General features: G+C 38.3%; 1 protein-coding gene across 1 annotated transcript; it reads right to left on the bottom strand.

Annotated features, from left to right (window-relative positions):
• Nucleotides 1-15,810: 15,810 nt before the first annotated feature.
• On the bottom strand, nucleotides 15,811-16,287 carry LOC140877266 (uncharacterized). The gene has a single exon (XM_073280808.1). It carries the CDS (start codon nucleotides 16,285-16,287, stop codon nucleotides 15,811-15,813), a length of 477 nt encoding a protein of 158 aa, XP_073136909.1.
• Nucleotides 16,288-24,880: the final 8,593 nt, after the last annotated feature.

Raw genomic sequence — 24,880 nt, forward strand, 5'->3', positions numbered from 1 at the left:
AGACATACAGAATTTTGAAATGTGTTGCATCCAGGTGTTGCAACACTGGATCCAACACCATAAGGATTTACCTGAAAATTTTTCTTACTTTCCAACAAAGCAGTAAAAGAAATAAGATCTACCTGTTCATTCTTTTCATATTCTTCCTTAGAGTCCTCATCACTCAGGGAAACATTCATACCTTTTCGAAGACAATTGGCACACTCATACGCGTATAGTCCATATCCACGACATTCCCTGCATTGAACATTATCAAAATTCTTACTTGAGGATTGATTCTTAATTTCATACTTTGGCCGAGGTCCTCGAGTGGTTGTTGATTTCTGAGGTTTTTCAGGAGTGTGTAGACCTGGAAACTTTTAAGGTTGTGCACTTTTATCACCTTTATTTTTTTCTTTCATCACCTTAAGATAATATTTGAATTTCTTTGAGATCAAGGCAATCGAGTCATCTTCGAATCAGATCTGTTCACTTCTTGCTTCACTTAAGAAAAATCATTGTAAGTATCATTAGACACTTGAAAATCAATAGACTTACCTTTGTGATCATCTTCTACTTCCATCTCCATCTCATATATGCGTATAGAGCTGATTAATTCATCCAAACCCATTATAGATGTATCTTTGGATTCATCTATAGCACAAACTTTGGTGTGAAACCTTTTTGGGAGAGAATGCAGTACTTTGCTCACTAATCGTTCATTGGAGATAGGATCATCGAGAACAGATGCTTTGTAGTGACCCTTATCGAGATCACCTACTAATCAGAAACTTAAGCATGCAATTAACTTAATTAAATAGTAAACCAGAAAAAACTGCGGAAGCAATAAATATTATACAATCCCAAGGAAAGGAATCTGTAAATACCCAAATAATTATACAACCATATCGAAATAATGTATTATCCCAATACATCAAAATAAAACCCTAGTAAAAATCCCAGCTAGCCATCCACTGCCTAGTCCCTCCTGGATCCACCCGCCTCATCCAATCGCAAACCTGCCCTATGGAATAAGATGTACAAGTGCACAAAGTACGAGAAGTGGACATAAAACACTCAGCACAAGAGTATGAGTATACCGTATTATATAAATACATGAATGCAAATGTACCGCCTACTGAATTAGAGGCCAAGGATCAAATAAAAAAGACTAACCGGACCTTGGTATGTAGCACGCTGTGCCGTCGCTTTAGGAGGTGGCTCCCATACCAAATACCAGCGGATACTTCGGACTCAAATCGATGGAAGTCCATCCACTAACAGGATAGGATAAAACCCTACTACCAGACATCTCAAAAGAGATAGCTCAATATGAAAATGCTTGTAGCATAAAATCATGTCATAAAAATCATGCAGTCACATAATATATGCATACTCAGTCAGGATATCTCGAACAGTACTTTCGTACCTCAACTACTAGGCAAGCTCTAGGTCCACGCCTATAGCCCGCACTACACAGCGAAATGATAGTAATATCATTATATAACTCTAAAAGCCTTAACTATACTATAACATACTCCATATTTACTATAAGGAACCAAAGCTATACTTGCGTCCGTCGTCAGCCCTTTGTTGTCGCTTGCCTCAAAACTAGGCCACAGCTTCGCTACGATTCTTGGACCGCGCTGCCGCTTCCGGATTCCCAAAAGGAAGCCTAGAATTCCCTAAATCTAATCTGGAAAACTAAGGAATCGAGAGAAGAGAGGTGAGTGGTGCGCTCAAAAGTGAGACCCGACACCCATATTTATAGAACACGATCGGAACCTCTGATCCTCGATCGAAACTTTCGATCCCAACATCAAAGCTTCCGATGTCCCATCAACATGTAAGAAATGACGTCATTTTACTGAGCTCATTCTTGACATCACGTTCGGAGCCTCCGATCACCATTCGGAGCTTCCGATCTCTCCTTTGTAGCTTCCGATCTCCATCAGTCCATAATGGTTCATTTCGTGTTGATTAATCCCTTAATTACCTTATTTGGTTACGGGCTACTACATTCTCCCCCACTTAAGATATTTCGTCCTCGAAATTAGATCTTAAGTACCGAAAATACAAACAACATGCAAATACATCTTTATTCAGATTAAAATTTTACAACTGAATACCACATTGGAATAAAAATCAAAATAACTCAGGATGTTTTAAATGCATCCTGCTCTCAAGCTCCCACGTGGCTTCTTCAGTGCCTCGGCGCTGCCACTGAACTAAAACCAGAGGAATAATTTTATTTCGCAACACTTTATCCTTATGATTCAGAATACGAACTGGCCTTTCTACATAAGTCAAATCAATATCCACCAAAACTTCAGACGACTGCAGAATATGAGACTTATCCGCCACATACCTTCGCAACAATGATACGTGGAACACGTCATGAATACTGGATAGATACGGTGGCAAGGCTAGCCGATAAGCCAAATCGCCAATGCTCTCTAAGATTTCAAACGGATCAATAAATCTGGGAGACAGCTTACCCTTGAGCCCAAATATGAGAATCCTGCAAAAAGGTGAAACTCTCAGAAATACTTTCTCCCCAAAATCGAACTGCAGAGGCCTACGCATGGTATTAGCATAACTGGATCTGATCAACAATATCTGCGGCCTGCTGGACTAACTCTGGTCCCTCGACCTGTCTCTCCCCCACTTATTTTCAGAAGAGTGGAGTGCGACAACGTCATCTGTACAACGCCTCAAAAGGTGTCATCTCAATGCTACGATGGTGGCTATTGTTGTACGCGAACTTAATCAATGACAAATGATCTTGCCAGCTGAACCAAAATCCATAGTACATGCCCGAATCATATCCTCCAAGGTACAGATAGTGCGCTCTGTCTATCCATCATTCTCTGGGTGATAGGCAGTACTCAAACTGAGAGTAGTACCCATGGCACGCTGAACACTCCCCCAGAATCTGGAAGTAAACATGGGGTCTCGATCACTGACAATGCTCACAGGCACTCCATGAAGTCGAATGATCTCTTGGATGTACAACCAAGTCATACGATCAATAGTGTACTCTCGGTTATAGGGAATGAAATGTGCTGACTTGGTGAGTCGGTCCACCACAACCCAGATAGAATCACAATTCCTCGAGGATACCGGCAAATGGGTCACAAAATCCATCGTGATAAGCTCCCATTTCCACTCAGGAATAGACAGACTGTGAAGCAAACCTCCAGGTCATCGGTGTTCTATCTTGACCTGCTGACAAACCAAGCATTTCAAAACATACTGATACACGCTGCGTTTCATTACTTTCCACCAAAACCGAGTACGCAGATCTTTGTACATCTTGTTGCTCCCTGGATGAATACTCAACTTAGTGCGGTGTGCCTGAGACAAAATCTTACCCCGCAGATCCTCATCCTCTGGAATCACAAGCCGACCCAACAAACACAGAAAACCATCTGACTGATAGTGAAATCCAGACGTACTACCCTCGTTGGCTAGACGAGCCAAACACTGGGTCTTCGAAGCAGACATCTGAGCATCCCGAATCCGCGAATAAAAAGATAGCTCAGATAATATAACAAACATTTCGATACCCTGCATACCTTTCTTGTGCTTGAAGGTATACCCTGAAGAAGAACAATTCTCGATCTCATGAGACATCGAACAAGTCTGAAGTGCGGATAATCGCACTTTGCGACTCAAGGCATCATCAGTTAGATTAGCAGCTCCTGGATGGTACTTAATATCGCAATCATAGTCCTTCAGCAAGTCCATCCAACACCTCTGTCTCATGTTCAACTCCGCCTGAGTGAACAAATTCTTGAGACTCTTGTGGTCGGTGAAGATCTCAAATCTCTCGCCATACAGATAATGACGTTAGATCTTCAAAGCGAACACAATAGCTGTCAACTCCAAATCATGAACTGGATAATTGTCTTCGTGCAACTTTAACTTTCTAGAAGCGTATGCGATCACATGCCTATTCTGAGTCAGAACACAACCTAACCCCTGAAAATAAGCATTTGTGTAAACCACATACCCTCCAGATCCTGACGGTAATGTCAACACAGACGCATAAGTCAACCATCGTCGGAGTTCACAAAAACTCTCCTCACATTCTGAGGACCACTCGAAATCAATACCCTTGCGGGTAAGCTGCGTCAATGGTCGAGCTAGCTGCAAGAAATTTGCAATGAAGCGACAATAATATACTGCTAGACCCAGAAAACTGCGGATCTCAGCGACTGTCTTCGGCCACAACCAGTTAAGCACAACCTCAATCTTGCTCGGATCAACAAAAATCTCATCCCTGGATATGATATGGCCAAGAAAGACCACTCGATCCATTCAGAACTCGCACTTACTCAATTTGGCGTACAACTGCTCATCCCGAAGATTCTGTAGCACCAACCGCAAATGAGAAACATGTTTATCCGCATCAAGCAAATACACCAGAATGTCGTCAATGAAAATCATGACAAACTTATCCAAAAATTCCCTGAAGACATGGTTCATCAGATCCATAAATATAGCCGGCGCATTAGTCAAAGCGAATGGCGTCACTAAAAACTCGTAATGCCCATAGCGAGTACGGAATGTAGTCTTGGCTATATCCTGATCTCGGACTCTCATATGATGATAGCCAGATCTCAAGTCAATCTTGGAGTAAATTGAAGTACCCTTCAGCTGATCAAACAAGTCATCAATACGAGGCAAATGATACTTGTTCTTCACAGTAACTCGGTTCAGCTGCCGATATTCAATGCATAGCTGCATCGACCCATCCTTCTTCTTCACAAAGAGAATAGGAGCTCCCCAAGGAGATACACTGGGACGAATGTACCCCTTGTCCAAAAGATCCTACAACTAATTCTTCAACTCACGCATCTCTGACGGAGCCAGACGATACGGTGCTCGATAAATAGGCGAAGTACCCGGCATCAACTCTATGCCAAACTTGACTTCTCTAACAGATGGAAAACCCGGAATCTCATCTAAAAATACATTTGGGAATTCATTCACAACTGGCAGACTCTCAATACCAACACTCTCAGCGGATAAATCAACTGCATAGATAAGGTAGCCTTCCCCACCAGACTCTAGAGCTCGACAGGCTCTCAAAGCTAAAACCAACGTCATCGAAGGTCGCGCTCCATTACCATAGAAAAACCAGTTATCACTCCCAACCGGATGAAAGCGTACTAATATCTGATAGCAGTCCACTGAAGCTCTGTAGGTAGTCAACATTTCTATCCCCAGAATACAATCAAAGTCTTCCATCATAAAAACCATGAGATTCGCTACCAGAACGTTCCCCTCAAACTCTAAAGGGCAACCCATCACCAAATGCTTAGCCAACGCAGATTGACCCGTCGTAGTAGAAACAGAAATCACTATGTCTAGTGCAATGCATGACAACTTATGCTTCTTAACAAAACGTGCAGAAATGAAGGAATGAGATGCATCAGTGTCAATGAGTACAAGAGCAGGTATGTCATATAACAGAAATGTACCTGCGATGACCTTCTCATTCTCCTCCACTGCCCGATTATGCCTCAAGGAAAACACCTGACCATAAGTCCGCGGCTTCAGATGAGAACTCCTAGCAGACTATCTGTGAGACCTCGGTTCTAAACAACAATTAAAGGAGTAATTCAATAAGTAAGCAATTAAAAGCCAAGAGCATTTTTTTTAAAAAAGGGGACGCGTGGGCGCGCCGCTTGAGGCGCGAGCGCGCATGGTGTCCTGCCCAAACCCTCGCACGGACGCGCCACCTGAGGCGCGGGCGCGCCTGAAGCTCTGCCCAAATCTTCCGAAACGAAGTGCGGGACGCGTGGGCGCGCCACCCGAGGCGCGGGCGCGCATGGCCTGCTGAATTGGCTCAAAACAAGCCTCCGAAAGTGCAATAACATAACCAAAAGAACTCTAACATGATCCAACTAACATATGAAGTTCCAGAGTTGATCAAATGCCCAAAAGGCTAGAACATGCAACGGTCTTGGCTATTACAATACGAATACAAACATAAGAAGTTCGAATTCTAACATGCTACAATCTAAACTAGATGAACATGCACGACTTCTATACCGAGTCTCACTTCTACAACTTTCCCTTGGAGCTAACCATGCCTCTTGTGACTTGATCCTGCCCCACTTGTTGCCAAGTACACATACAAAACAAAGGAACAGCCGGATAACCGGTGAGAATGATAATCCCAGTAAAAGCAACATACAATTAATACAACAACAAACATGCTTTCAAAACAACAACAAAATCAATAACAACGTAATGAAATGCATGTCTTTAAACCGGGATATCAAATCTGATAAACGAGGGATTTCTGCTGTGCTTTTGGGATCCCGAGGATGAGATCACGTAACCACTCACCGACTCTCCCAATAGAGGTGGTGCCACGTATCCCACTCCTCTAGACTTTGAGCAACTATAATGAGTATGCTAGCACTAGGCGAAATGACTACGACCTAGGCCACTCAATTATAGTTCCCAAACGTCTAAACAAAAAGGGCTATTCTGCCCGCTGAAATCAAAGTTGGCTCAAGATGAATGCATAACAGAATATAAAACATAGCCATATAATAAAAGCTCAAGCAATTCAACAAGACACAAGTTCCTCATGCTAGAACAAGTGTAGATGCAAGTATGTGCTTTTAAGGGAAACTCGAGAACCAACTGTCCCGAGTATGCTATCCCGCTATCGATGACTGCTTTTACCTTTCAAGGCAGTAGTTCCAACTTCTGGGAAGCTACAAAAAAAGATTGTATCAAAGTCTAACCAATCTAAACAACAACAAGGCTCAAGGTAATTATCTATACCGTTCTTCGTCCAAATCTCTGAAACGAACAAATGCTGTTAACCCTGGCTTGACAAACTCCAAACGAATCTGTTCAGATACAAATCAAAGATCAATAACCATGATCAACTTACAAGCCAAGTTCAACAACTCAAAAATGGTTCGAAATTCCAAAACTCAAACCGACGGCATAACGGCTAAAAACTGAACAAACCGGAAACGCGACAGCAGTTAAATACCGATATAATCTCATAACAATGCTAATACAACAACAACAAGGCAATCCCAACAAATCTCAAAACTCAAACTTTCGAAAATGACTTCCAAAAATCACAACAAATCCGAACGTCGCTCTAATTCAAAACCGACAGGTAATAAACGATCAGAACTCCACCAAGAACAACATACCAGAATCTAGATCGATTCTAACAACCTCCAAAAATCAAAACATATCTGATCGGAGAAATACTTACGGTCTAACGGAGCTCTCACTGCTGTGATCACTAATATGCCTTCAGAAGTAATTTCTAACGGCCGAATCGAGCTCGGGAGGAAATCTGGAAGCCTGGAAAAGCTTGAAGGCATCTTCAATGGAGTAGCTCGATTTAGGGAAGAGGATGAAATGATTTCCAAGTCAAACAAATGTGTAGATGATATATAAAAATCAATATTTGCATTTTAGTCCCTGAAATTTCCAAAATTTGCAAAAAGGACCCTGATCAAAATCAAATCGGCTCGTGAACTCTGCAATCTCTGATTAACTCAAATAAACTCATTTAAGATAAAAACAGGGCGTTAAAATTCTCCCCCACTAAGAAGAGATTTCGTCCTCGAAATCAACGAGAACCATAACTCATAAGATAGAATAAAGAACTAAAGACAGTAAGAAGAACTTACGTCATCCGAATAACTCTGGAAAATGTTGTCTCATGTCAGACTCTGTCTTCCAAGTCGCTTCCTCGACTCCGTGACGGCTCCACTGCACTTTCATCAACGGAATCGACTTGGTCCTGAGTTGTTTTTCCTTCCGATCAAGGATCTGAATCGGTCGCTCAAAGTAGCTCAGAGTCTCGTCTAACTCGGCTTCGTCAGGCTGAAGGATATGAGAAGGATCTGGATGATACTTTCGCAGCATAGAGACGTGAAAAACGTCGTGAATACCAGATAAAGACGGAGGAAGTGCAAGTATGTAGGCAAGATCGCCTATCTTCTCGAGAATCTCGTACGGACCGATGAATCTCGGAGACAACTTTCCTCTCTTACCGAATCTGACAGTGCCTCTGAACGGAGAAATCTTAAGGAAAACGCGATCTCCCTGCTCAAAACTCAGAGGTCTACGTCTGACATTCGCATACTTTGCCTGTCTATCTTGAGCTGACTTCATTCTGGTCTGAATGATCTTAACATGCTCTGCCATATCTCTAAGCATATCCGGTCCCAAATCTGGTGACTCGAACAAGTCATCCCAAAACAACGGAGATCGGCATTTCTTACCGTACAATGCCTCAAAAGGCGCCATACCGATACTCGCTTGGAAGCTGTTGTTGTAAGAAAACTCGACAAGAGGCAAAGAATCCTGCCAACTAGTGCCAAAGTCTAACACTACCGCTCGCAGCATATCCTCTAATGTCTGGATAGTCCGCTCTGACTGTCCATCGGTCTGAGGATGATAAGCTGTACTCAGATGCAATCGAGTACCAAGTGCCCCCTGAAGACTGTGCCAGAAGTGAGAAGTAAATCTAGGATCTCTGTCTGAAACGATCGACTTCGGCACACCATGAAATCTCACAACATTGCTAACATACAACTCAGCCATCTGATCATGACGATACGTCATCCTGTACGGAATAAAACACGCAGACTTTGTCAATCGGTCGATCACTACCCAAATGGCATCGCATCCTCGAACGGATCGTGGTAGCTTCGTGACGAAATCCATGGAAATGTGATCCCACTTCCATTCAGGAACAGATAGACTGTGCAACAGACCTCCTGGTCGCTTCCGTTCTGCTTTCACCTGTTGACAATTCAAACACCGAGATACAAACCTCGCTACGTCTCTCTTCATTCTCTTCCACCAGAACTGGTTCTTCAGATCGTTGTACATCTTACGACCTCCAGGATAAATACTAAACCGACTGCAATGAGCCTCTCGGAGAATACGCTGTCTCAACTCCGAAATATCCGGCACAACAATACGGTTATTCACGAACAAAACATCATCTCTAACCTGGAATTCAGACTGATGACCCGATCTGACTTTTTCTACTGAAATCTGGATGCTCGGCTCAGACTTCTGTGCTTCTCTGATTGCAACAAACAACTCTGGCTCGGCTTGAATAGCAAACACTCTGATAGTCTCCCTATCTGTTTCAAACTCTAAACCAGAAGTGCAACAATCATCGATCAACTGAAAAACACCGATAGTAGAAAGAGATAAAGAACAAAACTTTCGGCTCAAGGCATCTGCAACTGCATTAGACTTCCCGGGATAATACTTGATTTCGCAGTCAAAATCTTTCAACAGATCTAACCATCTTCTCTGTCTCATATTCAGCTCCGCCTGTGAAAACAAATACTTAAGGCTCTTATGGTCAGAAAAGATCTCGAAAGACTCACCATAAAGATAGTGACGCCAGATCTTTAGAGCAAAGACGATCGCAGCTAGTTCAAGATCATGGACCGGATAACGAGTCTCGTGCGGTTTCAGCTGCCTCGATGCATACGCTATCACATGCTTATGCTGCATAAGAACACAACCCAAGCCTCGGTTAGAAGCATCACAATAGACTGTGAAACCTCCAGTACCCTTCGGAATAGAAAGAATTGGAGCACTGGTCAGTCTCCTCTTCAGATCAACAAAGCTAGCCTCACAATCTGGAGTCCAAACAAAAGGCGCATTCTTCTGAGTCAGCTGGGTAATAGGCTTGGCAATAGACGAGAAACCCTCGATGAAACGACGGTAATAACCAGCTAAACCCATGAAGCTTCGGATCTCCGGCACTGAAGTAGGTCTAGGCCAATTCATAACCGCTTCAATCTTGCTGGGATCGACAGAAATCCCATCTTCAGAAATAATATGACCGAGAAAGACAACTCGATCTAACCAAAATTCTCATTTCGACAGCTTGGCAAACAACTGCTCAACTCGCAAAATCTGCAATACGGTCCTCAAGTGCTCAGCATGGTCAGTACGGTTCTTCGAGTAGATAAGAATATCATCGATAAAGATAATAACGAACTCATCTAAATAACGCTGAAAGATACGGTTCATCAAACCCATAAAAACTGCTGGGGCGTTAGTCAAACCGAACGGCATGACTATAAACTCAAAATGACCATACCTTGTTCTGAATGCGGTCTTAGGAACGTCTTCCTCTCTCACTCTCAACTGGTGATAACCTGACCTCAGATCAATCTTAGAGTAGATAGAAGAACCCTGCAGTTGATCAAACAAGTCATATATTCGGGGTAAAGGATACCTGTTCTTAACTGTAGCCTGATTCAATTGACGGTAGTCGATACAGAGCCGCATAGAACCATCCTTCTTCCGAACGAATAGAACAGGAGCACCCCAAGGCGATACACTAGGTCTGATGTATCCCTTGGCAATCAAATCCTCAAGCTGATCCTTCAACTCTCTCAATTCAACAAGTTCCATACGATAAGGAGCTTTTGAAATAGGTTGAGTATCTGGCACTAAGTCAATGCTGAATTCGATTTCTCGAATAGGTGGCAAACCATGAACATCTTCCGGGAACACATCAGCAAATTCTCTAACCACCGGTAAATCTACCAAAGCTGGGCTAGATTTCAGTACATCAACCGCATAAACCAAAAATCCTTCTGCACCTCTCTGTAGCAAACGAGTCATAGATAACACTGAAATCAAAGGAATTCTAGATCGAGAACCCTTACCAAAGAATTTCCACTCGTCTGCCATTTCAGGTCTGAACCTGACAACTTTCTGGAAACAATCGACTGTCGCCCTGTACTTGGTTAAAGCATCTATCCCAACAATACAATAAAAATCTGACAGTCCAAGTACAATACAGTCGAATTCTAATAAATTTCCTTCAAAACACAGTTCACAGTTCCTGACTAATCTGACAGAAACAATTCCTCCACCCAAAGTTGAAGTAACAGCTACTACTGTAGGCAACAATTCAGTTGGCAAAGCATGCAATAATACGAATTTCTCAGAGATAAAAGAATGGGAAGCACCTGTATCTATCAAGACATGAGCAGAATAACCGAAAATCGAACAGTTACCTGCTATAACATCGTCAGGTGCTGCTTGAGCCTGATCCTCTGTCAGAGCAAAGACTCGTGCTTGCTGTCTCAGAGGCTGATTTGCACTGGTACTACCTCCCTATCTGTTCTGCTACTGAGGCTGGAAAGAGTGTACTGCAGAAGACTGCCTCTCAGGCTGAGCTGCAGGTCTAGACGAACTCCCACTCTGAGCTCTATCTCTATTACGCTGAGGGCACACCTTAGAGAAGTGTCCCGATTGCTGACATGTGTTACAATTGCCGAAGACTCCCACACACTGATCCAGTGAGTGTCTTCCTCCACACTTGCTGCAGTACAAGGATGATTACCCAGAACTCGGTCCTGAACCGAATTGCTTCGAACCACTGGAACTGGACGAACTGTTCCCCTGCCTCTTGAACTGTTTACCTCTTGCCTTGTACTAATTCTTTCTGTTTCCCCCACTGTTACCACCTTCATACCTCTGCTGTTGGTTCTGATGCTGAGGTGGCTGATTCTGATACTGAGATGTTTGGTTCTGATACTGCCTCTGCTGCTGAGGTGCTACCTGATTACCTATTTGCCTCCACAAGCCTGCTTCTGCTCCCTTTGCGTTATTCATGGCATCCGCAAAGTTTTCTGGCCTAGCAGTGTTTACCAAAGTGAAGATGTCAGGATTCAAGCCATTTATGAAGTGATCTGCCTTAGCTTCTTCATCTCCGGCAATTAGTGGTGCAAAACGCAATAGACTATCAAACTTGGCAACGTACTCTTCGATGTTCAGATTCCCTTGTCTCAAATTGGCAAATTCTGCTCCCTTGTCCTTACGGTACGAGATAGGGAAAAACCGCTTATAGAATTCAGATTTAAAAAGAGTCCAAGTAACTTCCGTACCTCTATTCTCTATTGCTCTCTTTGTCATGATCCACCAGCTCTTAGCAACCCCTCGTAGATGATGAATGACTAACCTGATTCTGCGGTCATCTGTGTAATCAATGGAATCGAATAGCTGATCAATATCATCCAACCAACTCTCGCAGTCAACTGGATTTTCTGAACCCATCAATAATGGCGGATTGAACGACTGAAACCTCTTCAACAAGGTTTCCATAGGTGTTGCTGAAGCATCCAACTGATCAACTTCAGTGCTAGCTTGCTCAGTCGCAGGGATAACTGGCGGTGTGTTTTTGTTTATCACTCGACGAGGACCCATCTGATAATCAAAGGTTAGGACACGAGATATCTCAATCGCTACAATCAGTGCCCTTACAACCGCTTGGAATACCGGATACCAGTCGATAACAGAAATAGTTATATCTCAAGTAGATCATGCTTTATAAATTAAATCACATAACCATGTAATTCAATAATTCTCAATAATAAAGCATGCTCGCATGGAATTAAGTACACAGTTAAAATAATTCAAACACATGCGAGGAGCCAATACACGCAGACTCGATCTACCCGCTCACTCTAGTTCGACCAAAAATCTTAACTCTCTGATACCACTTAATGTGAGACCTCGGTTCTAAACAACAATTAAATAAGTAATTCAATAAGTAAGCAATTAAAAGCCAAGAGCATTTTTTTTAAAAAGGGGACGCGCGGGCGCGCATGGCGTCCAGCCCCAGCCCTCGCGCGGGCGCGCCTAAAGCTCTGCCCAAATCTTCCGAAATGAAGTGCGGGACGCGTGGGCGCGCCACCCGAGGCGCGGGCGCGCATGGCCTGCTGAATTGGCTCAAAACAAGCCTCCAAAAGTGCAATAACATAACCAAAAGAACTCTAACATGATCCAACTAACATATGAAGTTCCAGAGTTGATCAAATGCCCAAAAGGCTAGAACATGCAACGGTCTTGGCTATTACAATACGAATACAAACATAAGAAGTTCGAATTCTAACATGCTACAATCTAAACTAGATGAACATGCTGACACGACTTCTATACCGAGTCTCACTTCTACAACTTTCCCTTGGAGCTAACCATGCCTCTTGTGACTTGATCCTGCCCCACTTGTTGCCAAGTACACATACAAAACAAAGTAACAGCCGGATAACCGGTGAGAATGATAATCCCAGTAAAAGCAACATACAATTAATACAACAACAAACATGCTTTCAAAACAACAACAAAATCAATAACAACGTAATGAAATGCATGTCTTTAAACCGGGATATCAAATCTGATAAACGAGGGATTTCTGCTGTGCTTTTGGGATCCCGAGGATGAGATCACGTAACCACTCACCGACTCTCCCAATCGAGGTGGTGCCACGTATCCCACTCCTCTAGACTTTGAGCAACTATAATGAGTATGCTAGCACTAGGCGAAATGACTACGACCTAGGCCACTCAATTATAGTTCCCAAACGTCTAAACAAAAAGGGCTATTCTGCCCGCTGAAATCAAAGTTGGCTCAAGATGAATGCATAACAGAATATAAAACATAGCCATATAATAAAAGCTCAAGCAATTCAACAAGACACAAGTTCCTCATGCTAGAACAAGTGTAGATGCAAGTATGTGCTTTTAAGGGAAACTCGAGAACCAACTGTCCCGAGTATGCTATCCCGCTATCGATGACTGCTTTTACCTTTCAAGGCAGTAGTTCCAACTTCTGGGAAGCTACAAAAAAAGATTGTATCAAAGTCTAACCAATCTAAACAACAACAAGGCTCAAGGTAATTATCTATACCGTTCTTCGTCCAAATCTCTGAAACGAACAAATGCTGTTAACCCTGGCTTGACAAACTCCAAACGAATCTGTTCAGATACAAATCAAAGATCAATAACCATGATCAACTTACAAGCCAAGTTCAACAACTCAAAAATGGTTCGAAATTCCAAAACTCAAACCGACGGCATAACGGCTAAAAACTGAACAAACCGGAAACGCGACAGCAGTTAAATACCGATATAATCTCATAACAATGCTAATACAACAACAACAAGGCAATCCCAACAAATCTCAAAACTCAAACTTTCGAAAATGACTTCCAAAAATCACAACAAATCCGAACGTCGCTCTAATTCAAAACCGACAGGTAATAAACGATCAGAACTCCACCAAGAACAACATACCAGAATCTAGATCGATTCTAACAACCTCCAAAAATCAAAACATATCTGATCGGAGAAATACTTACGGTATAACGGAGCTCTCACTGCTGTGATCACTAATCTGCCTTCAGAAGTAATTTCTAACGGCCGGATCGAGCTCGGGAGGAAATCTGGAAGCCTGGAAAAGCTTGAAGGCATCTTCAATGGAGGAGCTCGATTTAGGGAAGAGGATGAAATGATTTCCAAGTCAAACAAATGTGTAGATAATATATAAAAATCAATATTTGTGTTTTAGTCCCTGAAATTTCCAAAATTTGCAAAAAGGACCCTGATCGAAATCAAATCGGCTCGTGAACTCTGCAATCTCTGATTAACTCAAATAAACTCATTTAAGATAAAAACAGGGCGTTACACTATCCCTGTGATCTCTGTTGAACGGTAGTATGAGAACCCGATCCTGAACCAGAACCACCTCCCCCAGCTAGTGAACAATCCTTTCGGAGATGACCAACCTCTCCACAACGAAAGCATGCTCCAGAAACTTTACGGCATCTGTCTGTCGGATGATTCTTCTCATAATGATCGCACTTCTCTTTCTTCCCAAAACAAACAACACCACTGGAACCAGATGAAGAAAAAGTAGATCCAGACTTCTTGAAAGACTGAGCACGGGGACCCAAAGAACTCGCAGGCCTAGACTGAGAGAAATACCTGTTATGCCGAATGCTATCCTCCGCCTGGTGACATCGGATCACCAATCTCTCATAAGTCATATCATCACCAACTGCTACCCGATCATGAATCTCTGGATTAAGGCCTTGAAGAAACAGATTATACTTCATATTGGAGCTTTCATCAATCTCAGGGCAATAGGATAACAAGTCGAAGAACTTCTGCTGATACTCGTCAATCAAGATGGCTCCCTGACGTAGACCAACAACTCGCTCGCCTTCGCCTGGCGAAGTGCAAGAGGAAAATACAGCTTCTGAAAAGCTATGCGGAACTCAGCCTAAGTAGCAACTCCTCTCACCGCAATGAATGGTGTAGAAGTGAACCTCCACCACTTATGGGCTCGTACCTCCAATAGATAACCAAGTGTCTCCATCTTCTGCTCCTCGGTACAGCGGAACGTCTGAAAACAACTCTCTATGCGCTCTAACCAGTTCTCAGCATCCTCAGGAGTCTCATTATATAACTCTAAAAGCTTTAACTAAACTATAGCATACTCCCTATTCTACTATAAGGAGCCAAAGCTATACCTACGTTCGTCGTTAGCCTTTTGTTATCGCTTGACTCAAAACTGGACCACAGCTCCGCTACGATGCCTGGACCGCGCTGTCGCTTCCGGATTCCCAAAAAAAAGCCTAGAATTCCCTAGATATAAGCTGGAAGACTAAGGAATCGAGAGAATAGAGGTGAGTGGTGCGCTCAAAAGTGATACTCGGCACCCTTATTTATAGAACACGATCGGAACCTCCGATCATCGATCGGAACGTCCGATCCCGATCGGAACTTCCGATCCTGATCGGAACGTTCGATCGCGACATCGGAGCTTCCGATGTCCCATCAACACGTAAGCAATGACGTCATTTTGCTGAGTTCATTCCTGACATCACGTTCGGAGCCTCCAATCACCGTTCGGAGCCTCCGATCTCTCCTTCGAAGCTTTCGATCTCCATCAGTCATTAATGATTTATTTTGTGTTGATTAATCCCTTAATTACCTTATTTGGTTACGGGCTACTACATGCTTCATTAGCAAGGCTCTTGAATCTAGTATTGTATTCCTTGATGGTCTCACTTTCCTTCATTCTCAATTTCTCAAATTTTGAAGTTAGTAGACGCATCCTTGTCTTCTTCACACTTATCGAGCCTTCACAGTGAGTTTGAAGTTTCTCCCAAGCATCCCTTGCACAAGTACAAGTAGCAATTAGATTAAACATATTCTTATCCACAGAAATAAAAATAACATTAATGGCTTTTGCATTATAATTAGACAAAGTAATCTTATAGTCTGTCCATTGTGCTTTTGGTTTGGGTCCAGGAATATCATCGTCTCTCATTGGTGGTGACCAACCATCAAAAACACGTTGCCAAGCCCTAGAATCAATAGATTGTATGTATATGCTCATCTTTAGTTTCCATGGGCCGTAATTTGTTCCATCCAATATTGGTGGACGAATTGCAACATTCGTGTACGGAGTATCCATAACAAACTTGTAACAAAAACCAGGAACTCACTTAGTAAAGTCAAGTAGTGTCTCTGATGCCACGTAAAATTACGATGAACGTGGTTTGTTATGTGAAAAGGCAGTGTTGTACTTGGTGTTATAACACCAACGACAACACAGTGCAGCGAAAATTAAATCGTAAATAAAATACAAATAAATAATTTTGCACGAGTATAAAAACTAGTGCGGGTGCTTTAGGGCTAAATATCACTAGAAAAAGTAATATCAGTCTTACAAAGCAATAATATTGATTTTACGAAAAATCAATAAATCCTAAATTTCTCAACAAGTTGAGAAATCAAACTTGCATCCTAAATAAATCAGATTAAAACAAATCTGATGCAACTCTCGTAGCCTAAATTGAAGAAACACAACAAATTTTCGAACAATACAGTTCCCACAGTGTTGTCTCTGATGTCTTCAACACTAACGGCAACACGGGGATAAGCAACAACGAAGGTTGCAAAAACCTTGCTTCAAAATCTTCGAATTTTTCAATGGAATTATTCAGTTTATGCGCAGAGAATTGTACGTCTGAAGCGTTGTCATTCTTGTGCGTGAAACCTTTTTTTATAGATTGGAATCTAAGTTTTGAAGGTTTTCTTAGATAGAGTCCTACAAGAGTAAGAAAACATATTTAAGTAGGAATAAAACTCTATCAAATATACCAAATCATATCTTGATAATATCGAATATTAATATATCTAATAAATACCTTATCAAGACATAATTAAGCATGACAAATATATTTCATAAGATATTCGAAATATACACAAGATATTTGCCAAATATTATAACTTGTCTAGAAAGCAAAATCAAATATTATTTAATAATTAGAACCGAGAATATCAAAGAATTAAAATTCCTTTCAAGCATGTTGAGCTTTCGAGTGTTTACACAATATATACATGCTTAACGTGAAACCAATGGAAATTGTGCGACAATTAACACAGTAATTTTTTAAGAACTACTAAAAGCCACCAGCACAACCTAGACAAAAGTTTTTCTGCCACGCAATAAGTGATATTTTATATATAATTAAATTTTATCTATTCTAGTTTGATTCAAAACAAAAAAATATATTCTAGTATATATATATATGCACATACATGCATACAGTTATAAACACACACACACTCATCCGCTGACAAGCTAACGAACCTAGATAATTAATGTTTTTCTCTAACATAATTTAAAAAACAAAACATAACGAAACCAAAACTTTATGTTAATCTATGTCTAATTGTATTAAGATTCACAAAATTGTCTTTAATACTATATGTTAGTATAACTGATACACATATAAGGAAAATTGCGATTTTAAATTTGTAAGTTAATTTGCTTATTTTCAAGTTTAATCATCTAACTTGTCTTCTAATGTAAATTCTTATAAAAACAGAAGAAGGGGAGACATAAAAGTTTTGACAACGAACTTTCATATAAAATCTCTAGTGCCTTCTATATACTTTACTTGCATTTTGTCTATCTAATCTTTCAATTTAGTTTAGTGCATGGGGATATTTTCATCTGATCAGATTATTTCTCACAAGAAAATTTTGTTAAGCAAAATTCTTGACAATCGAGATGGTAACTCAGCTTAGCGGCAAAACAAGTTTTTGGAAATAATTTAAAGTGTGTATTAATATTTCTACACATGTTTTTTATCCTAACAACTGATATCGGATACAAGGTCATGGATTTGTATCCGATAGATTGCTTGCGCAAAATTCGGAGTATCAACGATCACTGGTACGATCTCAATCACGATATTCGGTGGGTTGTGCTAAAAAGAGTATGTACCTTGAGAATAATGTGGCTAGAGTTATTTATAAATATTTAGAGAGTTTTGTGGGGCTTAAGCATCTTATGGGCTTTAATAGATTTATGTGCATCATTTAAAAAAATCTAAATAATAATTAAATAATCTTAGACCCCAAAAAATATTTGGATTGGACCTTATAATTGGGCTTTGGGCCTAGAAGATTTTTTAGTCGTAACCCATCAGTCCATGCTAGGTAAAAATATCGAACTATGTCGCTTGGGCTGTTGTGCGATTTAAAAGATTTGAGTTGCACCATTACCACCAGCTATAACTTTGATAAAGCGAAAACGCTCGGTCCAATATTGTCCAAGTTTGGTTTTATTCTCTGACTTGAATTTATTTATTAGTTTTGTTCATTTTTCCTCGAAACTACTAAATCCACCGTATATTAGGGGTGTCAAAATTCAACCAACACATCAACCCGACACGAGTCAACCCGAAAAATATCGGGTTAGGGTTGGGGGCTTTTGGGTTTGTGTCTAATCGAGTTCGAGTTGGGTTCGGGTCAACCCGGGTTGACCCGAGATGACCCGAAGATTTTTTTATTATTATTTTTATATAAAAGTACGAATGATTAATTTGCTACATTTTTATACATTGAATATTTGAAAAAAATTTATTGTAAATTAATATATATAATAGAATTTCGTCATTTAATGTTTATTTTGTACAATTTTTATTTTTTACAGTAAGTATACTTTAAATTTTCTACAACTAGACTTTCAAATTTAAATTATATATAAGCTTAGATTTTGTTATTATATGATTAAATTAAATATTACTATTATTATTGTGTGTTTGAATTTTTATTTAATTATTTTGATTAAAAAATATAATATAAAAAAATCGGGTTGGTTCGAATTGATCGGGTTAGCAGGGTTCGGGTTCGAGTTGGCCATTTTCGGATTGGTTCGGGTCGGAAAATTTTTAAAAAATATTTTTGTCAACCCAACCCACCCGAATTGACACTCCTACCGAATATTGCTTATTTGTCATTGACTCTCTCTGACATGGCTTATGTGGCATCAACACACATTAAAATTTATCTAAACAAAAATAAAGGAAACAAAAACTTTTTTCAATCTCATTTTCAAATATTGGGTGGAGTATATTGATCTATATTTTCCCTTTATTTAGTACTTTGATTGAATTTATGTGCAACATATGTTTTGTTATCGCTATATGAGACATGTAAGAGATGATCAGTGACAAATATGTAATATTACGTTGATTTAATTATGACTTCAGGCAAAAAAAATACCAAACACGTACAAAAAAATTCAAATTAATGGATGAGAAACAAAATTTGACAGGTTACAAAAACAAACCCAAAACAAGCCCAACGTGTTGGGGAAAAAACCATATAAAATAAATTCAGAATTCATCTTGTTAAATCATCAAAAATAAAAATAGTAAACTTAAGCGAAAGTGTAACTGATTCCATTATAATTGATACTGATGTAGATCTGCATGGTTCGACCTTCCAGATCAACACGATTTGCCTTAAGAGTCCTTTAAATTCTCTCACGCTCTCTAAATATCGATGAAAATAGAATAGAACAAAATGACAGTGTTGTCAACCTCGTGTGATATGGGGACCATAACCCTATATTTATATTTTGGAATTCTATTTAAGCTCATCAATCAAATAGAAAACTCCACTAGTATCTACACATTAAATGTCACATACTATTAGATACATTAAAGCCCAAATAGACCGAAATCTTATTTAGATCATTTTTATGGGCTAACTTTATTTGACAGTCCACAATACATAATTATCTATATATAAGCCTAACGTTGAATTTATGAGCCAACAATCTCCCACTGGGCTCTATGTGAAACTTTATAATTATGTTTTGCAAAAATAACCAAATGGGCTCAACTTCGCTGACATTATCGAACTGTATCTACTGCTAATTCGGTCCATCAATCATACTAACATAGGATCAAAGAGGTCTTTATCACATTTATCATAACTCGATCCATCAATGGTCACATATGCCATATAACTGAACGACATGGATTATGATGTGGATGTGTAGCATGTAAATTTCATGTAACGTGATCTTAACATGCCTATTTCCAATTGGTCCACCCTTAAACCTTAGTGAGATCAACCATAATGGAGTTAGAGTGTGAATAAATCAAAACCTTTATTTATGCAAAAATAACCTTTCCTTATGTATCCATAAACCAAAAATTGAATCACAGAAATATGACTATAAAAACATTTAAAATTACAAACTCCAACTAAAACTGAATATCCTTAAATAACGAAACACTCATACAAATAATGTGCACACAAAACTTTTTGGATGATAGTCCCTTAGCTAGTGGATCCACAATCATGGAGTTTGTACTGATGTGCTTTATAGACAACTATTCACTCTGGACTCTTTCTTCAATAATCAGAAACTTGATTAGATGTCTCATAACACACTATAAAATCTACTTTCATGATAAGAGAGACTATAAAAAGTGACTTTTTAGTACTCTTTCATGAGATGACACCTTTTGACAGTAGATTTAAATAGTCCAACATAGTTTTCACTAGGGGTGTCAAAACTAGGGATGGCAATGGGGCGGGTCGGGTCGGGGACGCCTTTCCCATCCCCGTCCCCGAATTCAAACCTGATTCCCATACCCACCCCGATCCCATTAATTCTTATCGGGGATTCCCCGTCCCCATCCCCGCGGGGACCAAGTCTTCATCCCCATACCCATACCCGAAAATATATATATATTATAAATAAATTTTATTATAATATATATATATATATATACATATGAATTAGTAAATTTTATTATATAAGAATATAAAATTTATTATTCAATTTTATAATAAAATACCTAAAATATTTTGGGTCAAATTTTTTATTATAATATTAATTTTTAAAATCAATAAAAATATTTTAAATACAAATTATTTTTATAAATAAAAAATATTATTTTAAAGAAAATACTATGTATCAAAAATTTATTAAGATTATATATTGTTTCTAAATTTATCAAAATAAATAATATATATATAGACTAATATAAATATTTTATATGTGTATGTAATATGAATGAGATTCAAATAATATTTTTAAGTTACAAAAAAACTACGCTATCATGAACGGATGTATTATATATAACTAGCAACCGTGGTACACACATTGTGTGTGCATAACGTTAAAAATTAAATGAGACTTAAGATTTGGTAGCTTTCTAGTAGTTGAAATATATTATTGGCAAAGAAAATATAAGAACATAAAAAATGGAAAACAATAATAAAAAAACAATAGTTAAACTTCTCTATCAAACAGCAGGACGATACTATCGATATTTTTGTAATATTAAAATAAATTAGTTTCATGCTACAATAGTTGAATAACATTAATTTTTTTAATATATAGAAGTCATGATAGTCACCATCGCCAAAATTGTAGAAGTAAATTTCGCTATCGATTTTCAGCATGCAGGAACCAATAAACTGTATCTACTTCCAAAAAAAAAAGTGACATTACTTCATCTCAAAAGAAGATCGAAAACAACATTACCCTATTAAATTGAAAAGAAGACAATTAATCTACACAAATTTAACATGCAACAATCCAAAAATGCCGTCATATATTTTTGTCAAACCTTATAGTTTATTTGAAAATTCATCATCCAGAATCTCTAACTTTAAAACATGATACTTATATGCTAAATTATGAGGCATGAATTTTAGATACATATCATTGAATTGCTAAGAATAATGTCAATATATATACATATATATATATAATGAGAAATTCAAACTAAGTAGATACATAAATTAAATATTTTTCTTACTTCAAGCTCTAAAATTATGATTAACATTGCAAAAACCAAAGAACGGATACCTTGCAAATCTGTTTCATCATGTCATATAATTTGTTTAATTCAAAATTAATAATTTTTCCATAATAAGTACATATTGACGATAGAAACTTTTTTGTCACACAAAAAAAAAATTTAAAAGAAACTTGTGAACCTGAATGATTCGAGGTATCAACGATTTATTTTTTGTACTTCAAAAAAACTACAAAACTAATATACCATCGGAAAAAAATACTACATGAATATATAAATAATGAGCTACCATTTTTTTTTCAATAGAAAACCATAGCAATGATTACACGAACCATCTAACTCCCAAAGCTGGCAAGGCAACACCGAAGTTTAAACATCATAATGCTAAGTAGTAGCCTGTAACAATTCGTTGAAGAATAAGTTTGATTTCTTACCTCATTTATGAATAAAAACTCAACATGATTAGTGGCTCGAGATATGATTCTTCATATATGTTTCTGCATTTAATATCAAATAAGTAACTGAACAAAAAAATCAAAATATTAGTTAATATGTATTTGAAAATTGGCACCAGAAGAAGAATTTGGTTTAAAATTGTACCCATCATGAAGCTTTGACAAAATTTAATCACGGTCGATTGATGGTTTGCATGAGATCGATTATTTAATTTTTTGGTTTTGGAATAGATGATAAATCAAGAATAAGTGGAAAGAAATGAGAAGTTGGATTGAGATAATGATCGTGGGAGTTGAATATATATGAATAATAATGAGAAAATCTTGAGAAAAAGGTTGGAAATTTTTTACCACGTTGTTTCAGAGATTTCTATCCTTATACAAAAACTTGAGAATTACTAAAATTTTTTGCAATGCATGAAAAGAATTCCACCATAATTAAGAAATTCAACCAATTATTGTTCTGTTTTCACAACATAAACGTTTCCTAGAAAAATATTGGGGAGAATAAAAAATCGTGTTTGACCTGATGCATTTTTCATCCTCTGCATTTCTGAATTAGCGTTGCTTTTTGAGGTGATCCTGTGTAATTTACAAAATAAATAAAGTCAACAAAAGTTCATATGTCAATAATTATCAAATCCATCAAAAAAGATAGAAACAGAAGCAAATATATACACTATGACAAATAAAAACGGGATCCATTAGATACAAAAAAAAATACAATCAATGAAGATTGTATAGAGACATAGCATAGTGAAATAAACACATTAATAAAATATTTTTCACAAAGCGATTGTTTGTTCGGACCATTCGGTTGACATCGACTTTTTTCGGCTTTATCCCTCACGAACTATGTTTGTTCCAGTACCCTCCCTCGTTAGATATCAACAATTAGGATTATTAGGGTCATGATGCAGGAGAAGTTAAAGAAGAGGTGAGGAAGATAGTTAGAGGAAACGTGAAGAAAGACGGTTAAGAATGATTGATGAAGTCATCCAAATTTCAAATTTCAATTTTTTATCTACCCCTACTTTGACCGAGGATTAATAGAAATAGATATAATTGAATTTGGGGGAAGTTTTCAATTGTTTTCTTTGCATAAAACGTGCATGTAAAAGGGAATTTTTAGAAAACTAAAAAGGCCATACCATCTTACCAATTAAAGTCTGCTCAAACTTAATATAATAGTAAGAGATGTATAAAAATATATAAAAATGAAATAACAATAATAATAATAATAATAATAATAATAATAATAATAATAATACTTTTAATTTTAATTTTTTAATAATATTTTACATTTAATACATTTTATAATTAAAATATTATTATTATTATTATTATTATTATTATTATTATTATTATCGGGGACCCGCACCAATATGTTTCGGAGATTTTTAAAAATTCACGAACCCGAACCCATACCCGAAAATACTCCTCCAAACCCGCCCCGTTTCGGGTTTTCCCCGCGGGGAAAATTGTCATCTCTAGTCAAAACTCAACCCAACCCGCCAACCCGACACGAGTCGACCCGAAAAATGTCAGGTTAGGGTTGAGGGTTTTTGGGTTTGGATCAAATAGGGTTGACCCGAAAGCTAACCCAAAAAAATTAATCAGGTTCGGGTTGGGTTAGGGTCAACCCGGCTTGACCCGAAATGACCCAAAACTTTTAATTATTATTTTTTTTATATAATATTAAGATAGATTTACTTCATTTTTACACGGTGTATGTTTAAAAAAAAATTATTGTATATTGATATAATAGATTTTCGTCATTTAATGTTTATTTTGTACAATTTTTATTTTTTGTAATAAATATACTTTAAATATTCTACAACTAAAAGTTCAAATTTAAATTATATATAAGCTTATATTTTGTTATTATGTGGTTATATTAAATATTACTATTATTATTGTGTGTTTTGAATTTTTATATAATTATTTTGTTAAAAAATAAAAAATAAAATCGGGTTGGTTCGGGTTGATCGGGTTAGTCGGGTTCGGGTTCGGGTTAGGCATTTTCGGATTGGTTTGTGTCGGGTTCAGGTTGAGGAATTTTTTAGAATTATTTTCGTCAACCCGACCCGAACCCACCCGACCTACCCGAATTGACACCCCTAGTTTTCACACTATCTAGGCATCCCTCAAATCAGAGTCAGTATACCAAATGATCTCAAAACCAATCTGAACTCTGATATGTGAGCGTATAACCTTATTCTCTGTAAATTTCATAATACGTAATTGACTACTTTCTGATGGTTCACTTCTGAATTATTTAAATATTTGTCCAACATCACAGTCACGTATATAAAGACTTTACGTGTATAAACCTTAGCAATGCATTAGATTCCCTATTGCTAAGTCATAGAGAATCTTTTGAATTTTTCTTTCTTTAAAATCATTTTTAGGGCACTGATTGAGACTAAATTATCTCCCTTAACTTAGGGGTATCGCCTGTTTTACAATCTTG

This window comes from Henckelia pumila, chromosome 2 (assembly GCF_033568475.1).
Source record: "Henckelia pumila isolate YLH828 chromosome 2, ASM3356847v2, whole genome shotgun sequence".
In the NCBI taxonomy this organism is placed as follows: Eukaryota; Viridiplantae; Streptophyta; class Magnoliopsida; order Lamiales; family Gesneriaceae; genus Henckelia; species Henckelia pumila.

Bases quoted from the DNA above. Each gene is read 5' to 3' on its own strand.
- LOC140877266 (XM_073280808.1), bottom strand. From the start codon at position 16,287: ATGGATACTCCGTACACGAATGTTGCAATTCGTCCACCAATATTGGAT.